Genomic DNA, 8,051 nt, shown 5'->3' with positions numbered 1-8,051 from the left:
TTTTTGCACCCTTTCCTGAACCGCATGCAAGTTCTTATGTCATGGATTCACTGTGTAATCCCAGACAAATAATTTCTCTTCTCTTGGTCTCATTTTCTACATTTGTAAAAAGGGAAGTTGGACCAAAACTGACTTCCAAGATCCCAACAAACTACTTGTTCTGGGACAAGTGGCCCAAGTTTCAAACTATGTCAGCTTCACTAACTTTTCGACGCTTATTTCCTCCCTCTAAAAAATGTCGATGATTTACGAATCCCCTTCTGGTGTTGTGAGAAAAGAGCAAAACAATCGCAAGGCCCGAGCGTCCGGTGGGTGCCAGGCACACACAGCTCTAAGAAAAAGCCAACCTTTCCCGTCCATCGCGACTCCCACCCGTCCATCTGCCCACGTCGTTCGGCGCATGCGCGCTGGCCCTGTGTCGCCCGCCAGCCGCTGGTTCCCAGCTTCCGGTTCCGCAGGGACCCAAAGGCGGAGCCAAGAGGCTAATGGCGGCGTCCATGAGACCCGCGGAAGGGGTAGTTAAGGAGGCCGCGGCGGAAGAGGACCCGCGAGTTTTGGAACCTGGGGCTGCCCCCTTCGGAAATTTCCCTCATTATTCTCGCTTCCATCCTCCAGAGCAACGGCTCCGCCTCCTGCCCCCGGAGCTGCTTCGACGGCTCTTCCCTCCTCAGAGTCCCGAGACGAGGCCGATCCTGGGGCTCGACGTTGGGTGTAACTCCGGGGTGAGTGAGAGGGGAGGGATCGCAGCACCGGGAGCCTGACGGTCGGCTACTTCCGCGTCCACGCTGGTTGTGGCCTGGGCTGAGGTTCCCACCCACCAAAACTTTCCCCAAATGAGCATAAAGCATGGTGTTGGCTGATCCTGTGCTGCTGCTACCTGTCCGCCAGGGTCCCACCACCATCTCTCCTAGGAATCTTGGGGAGGAATCCTTCTCAACTAAGTTCCGAATCCTTGCGTCCCTTCTCAGCCTTCGTCTGGGCCAGACCCCAGGTAGGGAGGATCACTGTATCAGGAATGGCTCCTATGCAAAGTTCCTGGCGACCTTGCTGGGGAGAGGGGACTTCCAGAGACTTTTGGGAACTTGGAGTTGGAACTAGAGAGAGAGGATCTAGGGGTGACAGAATCGTGCCTAGAATTAAGACTTCTGCAAGACCGACTCTGGAGTTAGTTGCGTATTTTTAAACCAGTGAGTTGATAGAGTATAGTGGAGAGGACAGCATTCTACCAGAGGGAGTGGAGAAGGGAGGGATTGCCACTCTTCTTACCACAAAGTATTATTGCACCTATGATTACAATCAAATCACACGGAAAATAAGCAAACATCTCCCTCACACCTATTTCTAGCCACTGGGATAGCTTAGGGGAGCAGGCAGGCTAACTTTACCATTACAATCATTCCAGACCAGGAGCTGGAGGGAGTGTGGAGAATTTTATAGTGGTAGAAAAGCCTTTAGTAGACATTGGAAGACCTTGAGGGACACAGCTAAGTGGGAGGGTAACATTTGGATACAGTCTTAAAGACTAGAATGAGTAGATGGGTGGATGTCCGGGTATCCCCTGCAAATACTCTTCACTGTGATGATATAGAAAATCAGAGGATAAAAGCATTAAAAAAAGAAAGACTGGGTTTAAGGCTTAGAATTTCATGAAGGGCATTAGGAAACCACCAGAGATTTTAAAATTGAAAGTAATACGTATACATATTACTGGCAAAGACATGGTTGGTGGTTCCCAAACCTGGCTGTGTGAGAACTTGCCATTTTGTATATTTTTAAAAATGCTTGTACTTGATAAATCAAAAAAAATATTAAAAGTATGGAGAGGGGTAGGCATATTGGCTCATACCTAGCCCTCTGGGAGGCTGAGGTGGGAGGATCCCTCGAGCTCAGAAGTTCCAGACCAGCCTGAGCAAGAGCAACACCCTGTCTCTACTCAAAACAGAAAAATGTGCCAAGCGTTGTGGTGGAGGCCTGTAGTCCCAGCTACTTGGAAGGTTGAGGGCAGGAGGACCACTTGAACCTAGGAGTGGAGGTTGCTGTGAGCTAGGTAGATGCCCATGGCACTCTAGCCGGGATAACACGGTAAGACTGTGTCTCAACGGAGGGAGGGGTCACATAATAAAAAGTAACTCTACTCCCAACCCTAAATCCTTTTCCATCGTGCAGTAGCCCCACCATTTGTAATTTCTTGGGTATCTGTCCTGTCTGTCTACCAGTATTTTTGTATGTATAAATATCAGCCCTCTTTTAGTTTTACAAATAATATTACACTATTTTGCACCTTGCTTTTCATTTAATAACTTGGAGATCATCTTGGAAATTATTTATGTTGCCACATTTTTTTAACAGCTTCATAATACAGTGTTTGACTGTATAGATGTGCCATAATTTATGGGTGCTTTTTTCAACTTTAAAAACTTTCAGGCCCTCACTCTAGATCTACTGAATGAGGATTTCAGGGAATCAAGCCCTTGAGTCTATATATTTTTTAAGCTCCCAGGAGACTATAGGATTGGGGAAATGAAGATGGAGAAAGTGAAGAGATGTGCTAAAGAAGGGACAGCTATGACATGGGACTACACCCAAGATCAGACAAGAGAAGCAAGATAGTGAAGAAGTAAATACAAAGGCAGGGAGAAGCAGCAGGGTCAAGGGCTTGCTTCAGTTACAGCACTGACATGATTTACCAGCTAATTAGAAATACAGAATCTTAGTCATCAACCCAAATCTCCTAAATCGGCATCTTTAGTATAAAAAGATCCCTAAGTGATTGCCCATTAAATTTTGAGAAGCCCAGAAGGCCGAGTGAGGTGGTTCACTCTGGGAGGCTGAGGCGGGTCTTCAGCTCAGGAATTCAAGACTAGCTCTGAGCAAGAATGAGACCCTCATCTCTACTAAAAATGGAGGCAAGAGGATCGCTGGAGCCCAAGAGTTTGAGGTTGTTGTGAATTATGACACCACAAAACTACCAAGGGTGACACAGTGAGAATCTGTCTCAAAAAAAAATAAAATAGGCTTGGCGCCTGTGGCTCAAGTGGCTAAGGCGCCAGCCACATACACCTAAGGTGGCAGGTTCGAATCCAGCCCAGACCTGCCAAACAACAATGACGGCTGCAACCAAAAAATAGCGGGGCATTGTGGTGGGCGCCTGTGGTCCCAGCTACTTGGGAGGCAGAGGCAGGAGACTTGCTTGAGCCCAGGAGTTGGAGGTTGCTGTGAGCTGTGAAGCCACGGCACTCTACCCAGGGGGATAGCTTGAGGCTCTGTCTCAAAATAAAATAAAATAAGGTTTGAGAAGCCCAATATAGAGGAAAGTACCTAATACAGCCTAAGACTTGCCATGTACTAACCATGAGACATTGGACAAGTAAGTCATTGTGAACTATGCCACACATACAGAAAAGTACATAAAATACAAACATATTTTATGAATTATGATAAAGCAAACACCTTTATGACCACTGTTCAGGTCAAGAATAAAACATCAGCACCCCAGAAGTCCTCCATATGCCTTTCCTATTCATAAACATACCCGATATCCACCCAAAGTAACAAAAGACCTTACTTTTATTATAATCATTTCCTTGGTTTTCTTTAATTGTACTGCTTATCTTCTCTAAACAATGTAGTCTAATTTTACCCATTTTTTAATTTCTTATAGGTGGAAGCTCATCATATATTTTATTTTGTGGCTTGCTTTTTAATTAACTCCACATTATGTATCTGTGAGAATCATCTGTGTTGCACTGAACTGAGTTCTTTTATTTTTAACTGCTATTTAATATTCTATCTTAATGACCGTACCAGATTTATTTGTCTGTGCTACTACTATTGGGAGTGTTTTCCATTGTGCATTTTCTTCGCCTGCACAAAAGGCATAAATAAATACTTTCCTCTCACAATTCCAATCACAGGTGTGATAAGCAGGTTTCTATAAGATGGTGCTTGCTCTATTCCTCACCTTCCTTGTAAAGGACACTAGTTATGGCTTTGGACCCCTTCTTCCCTAAGGTCTGAGATACCTAGAAAAAGATAGTTTACCAGCATATCACTGGAAAATACTGCTCTAGAATCCTTTGCTATATCCATTTAACTATAACTTTGAACTATATGATCTAATCTACTGTCAGTGTAAGGAAAATGTAGGGATGATGTCTTATAGCCTGGGACCCCTGAAAGGCACTGAGAGCCTGCTCTATGGAAAATTTTTGCACAATCTCCTTAGGTTATGGTTTAGGGGCCTCACATCCTTTAAAGCCAGGGGTAAGTGGCATTCTCAGTGGGAGGATAAGAGACACAGACTTCTCTTCCAATTCACTGGTTGAGAGCTACAATGACAAAGCTCTTTTGGATTCCTCTAGGATCTGAGTGTGGCTCTATACAAACACTTCCTTTCCCTACATGATGGGGAGACCTGCTTAGATGCCTCAAGAGAACTCCGTCTCCTCTGCTGTGACATAGATCCAGTCTTGGTGGAGCGAGCTGAAAAAGAATGTCCTTTTCCTGATGCCTTGACCTTTATCACCCTGGACTTCATGAATCAAAGGACCCGCAAAGTTCTTTTGAACTCTTTCTTAAGCCAATTTGGACGTTCAGTTTTTGACATTGGTTTCTGCATGTCAGTGACCATGTGGATTCATCTAAACCATGGGGATCATGGCCTGTGGGAGTTCCTGGCCCATCTTTCCTCCCTATGCCGCTATCTCCTTGTGGAGCCCCAGCCTTGGAAGTGTTACCGGGCAGCTGCAAGGCGTCTCCGAAAGCTGGGACTCCATGATTTCGACCACTTCCATTCCCTTGCCATCCGAGGTGATATGGCCAATCAGATTGTGCAGATCTTGACCCAGGACCATGGCATGGAATTAGTATGTTGCTTTGGCAACACTAGTTGGGACCGAAGCCTTCTGCTCTTTAGGACAAAACAAACTACAGAGACTCTTCCAATCCCTGAATCACTGACAGAAGAGGGGAAAGAAAAGAACAGATTAAGATTCTGAAGGCAGAGAGATGGGAGAGCAGGAAGACGAGGAAAGAAATATTGAAAGAGTTTTATATTGAGAATCAGGATCACTCTCCTTAACTATTTAACATAATCAGGCAGCCTTAAAACCTGGCAGAAACTTTTGGCAAAATGTGGAAGGTGTCTGTCAGGAAGGGCTGTGTTAAGTCATCTACCCTCCAATCCATTCTCTGCCTTGCAGCCACAGTTTACTCATCTGTGCAATTGAAATATACATAACACCACCATCCTTTTCCTGTCTCCAAATAAGCTAAAGGATGTGAAAGTATTTTGTGGAATATAGAATGTTAGACAAAAATAGGGTGTTACTATACTCTGTAAGCATGCCACAGATCACAGCTATGGTTGTTAGACCAAAGGCTTATGAGAAAAACATTTCATCTTGTAGAAAACATCCATTTTATAGCCTCTAATAATTTTTTAGGATGAGGAATTTAAAAAGTTCAGCTTCAGTGCTACAGTGTTTTAAAGGAAACAATGTCGGGAGGGAGAGATATGGAGCCAATTGAAAGGAGGCCAGTTTATGATGGTCTCAGAGTGATCCCAGTGGTTACAGAGCTGATTTACCCACTTCTCTTTAGATCTTAATTTAGGAACACTTTGAAACCTTGTGACCCTGCTGGGTTCTCCTACCACCTTTCACCAATGCAGTGCAAAGAAATGTGTGTGGGGCTGTGGTAGGCCAATAGTACCCTAACATGTCCACATCCTAATCTCTGGAACCTGTGAATGTTACTGTAGATAGTAAAAGGAACTTTGCAGATGTAATTAAGCATTAAGGATCTTGAGACGGGAATTAACTTGGATAATCAGAATGGACACTAATATAATCATATCTTTATGAGAGGGAGGCAGGCAGAGGGAGAGATTTGACACACAGTAGATGTAATAACTGAAGCAGAGCTTGGAGCAATGTGAGGAAGGGCTGCAAACTAAGAAATGCAGGTAGTTTCCAGAACTTAAAAAAGGCAAGGAAATATGTTCTCCCTGGGAGCCTCCAGAAGGAATTCAACCTTACCAACACCTTTATTTTAGATTTCTGACTTTCAGAACTGTAAGAGAGGCTGGGCACCCATTGCTCGGTGGTTAGGGCACTGGCCACATGCTTCAGGGCTAGTGGGTTCAAACTGGCCTGGGCCTGCTAAACAACAGCAACAAAATAGGCATTGTGGTGGGTGCCTGTAGTCCCGACTAGCTACTAGGGAGGCTGAAGCAAGAGTATCGCTTAAGCCCAAGAATTTGAGGTTGCTGTGAGCTATGATGCCACGGCACTCTACTAAGGGTGACAAAAACAAAAAAAACTTAAGAATAAATGTGTATTGTTTTAAACCACCAAGTTTATGGTGATTTGTTATAGCAGTAACAGGAAACTAATATAGGGACTCTTAACTACAAAGAGACTGGCTACATGGCCAAGTGGCACCTGTCCCAAATAACTTTGGTGGCACAAAATGGCCCCTGTGACCAAAGGATACACAGAATCTCTATTTACGTGGTTAACTTAAAAATCTTCAATAGCAGCTCGGCACCTGTGGCTCAAATGGCTAAGGCGCCAGCCACATACACCTAAGGTGGCGGGTTCGAATCCAGCCCGGGCCCGCCAAGCAACAATGATGGCTGCAACCAAAAAAAAATAGCCAGGCGTTGTGGCGGGCGCCTGTGGTCCCAGATACTTGGGAGGCTGAGGCAGGAGACTCGCTTGAGCCCAGGTGTTGGAGGTTGCTGTGAGCTGCAATGCCACAGCACTCTCCCCAGGGGGATAGCTTGAGGCTCTGTCTCAAAAAAAAAAAAAAAAATCTTCAATAGCTAAGGGCTGGGTATCCCCTTACAATTACAAGCCTGTAATCCCTGTACTTGGGAGGCCAAAGCTGGTGGGTTGCCTGAGCTCATGAATTTGAGACCAACCCTAGCAAGGGTGAGACCCCTTCTCTAAAAAATAGTTGGGCATTGTGGCAGGCACCTATAGTCCCAGCTACTTGGGAGGCTGAGGCAAGGGAATCACTTAAGCCCAAAAGTTTAAGGTTGCTGTGAACTGTGATGCCATAACACTACTGAGGACAATATAATAAGACTCTGTCTCAAAAAAACAAACAAGGGTGGTGCCTGTGGCTCAAAGGAGTAGGGCACCGGCCCCATATACCAGAGGTGGTGGGTTCAAACCCGGCCCCAGCCAAAAACTGCAAACAAACAAAAGAAATGTATACTGCACATATCTAGAAATTCTATTGCTAGAAATTTATCCTATGGGCCCGGGGCGGTGGCTGTAATCCTAGCACTCTGGGAGGCTAAGGCAGGTGGATTGCTTGAGCTCATGGGTTTGAGACCAACCTGAGCAAGAGTGAGGCCCTGTCTCTAAAAAAAAAACAGCCAATCATTGTGGTGGGTGCCTTTAGTCCCAGCTACTTGGGAGGCTAAGGCAAAGGATTGCTTGAGCCCAAGAGTTTGAGGTTGCTGTGACCTACAACATCATGGCACTCTACCTAGAGCATCAAAGTGAGACTCTGAAAAAAAAAAAAAACTGTGGATATACTCACGTAAGTATGCAAGGATATATGTGCAGTGTTAATACATTATAGTTGATAAAAGTGAAAAGATGGAAATAACCTAAATGTTTCAGTAGGAAACAATGTGGTAGGACCACAAATAGATTGCTATATAATTGTTAAGAACATTAAGGGCAGGACATGGTGGCTCATGGCTGTAATCTTACCACTCTTAGAAGGCCGAGGTAGGAAGCCTGCTTGAGCTCAGGAGTTTGGCATGAGCAAGAGCAAGACCCCCTCTCTACTAAAGATAGAAAAATTAACCCGGCATTGTGGCAGGTGCCTATAGTCCCAGCTACTTGGAGGCTGAGGCAAGAGGATCACTTGAGCCAACAAAGTAAGACTCTGTATGGAAAAGAAAAAGATGGGGTAGTGGTGCATGCCTGTAGTCACAGCTACTCTGGAGGCTGAGGCAGAATGGTCAGTTGAGCATTTGAGTCTGTCTGGGCAACACAGCAAGATACACTCTTTCTTTTTTTTTTTTTTTT

General features: G+C 45.0%; 1 protein-coding gene across 1 annotated transcript; it reads left to right on the top strand.

Annotated features, from left to right (window-relative positions):
* The first annotated feature begins 449 nt into the window (after positions 1 to 449).
* BCDIN3D (BCDIN3 domain containing RNA methyltransferase) lies at positions 450 to 6,032 on the top strand. The gene is made up of 2 exons (XM_003793620.3): positions 450 to 722; positions 4,362 to 6,032. Exons 1-2 carry the CDS (start codon positions 486 to 488, stop codon positions 4,995 to 4,997), a joined length of 873 nt encoding a protein of 290 aa, XP_003793668.1. The 5' UTR covers positions 450 to 485; the 3' UTR covers positions 4,998 to 6,032.
* The last annotated feature ends 2,019 nt before the right edge of the window (positions 6,033 to 8,051 follow it).

The sequence above is a fragment of the Otolemur garnettii genome, unplaced genomic scaffold (genome assembly GCF_000181295.1).
Source record: "Otolemur garnettii isolate 467f Iridium unplaced genomic scaffold, OtoGar3 scaffold00070, whole genome shotgun sequence".
In the NCBI taxonomy this organism is placed as follows: Eukaryota; Metazoa; Chordata; class Mammalia; order Primates; family Galagidae; genus Otolemur; species Otolemur garnettii.
Note: the sequence above shows the minus strand (reverse complement) of the source record. Positions and strands in the feature narration are given on the sequence as shown.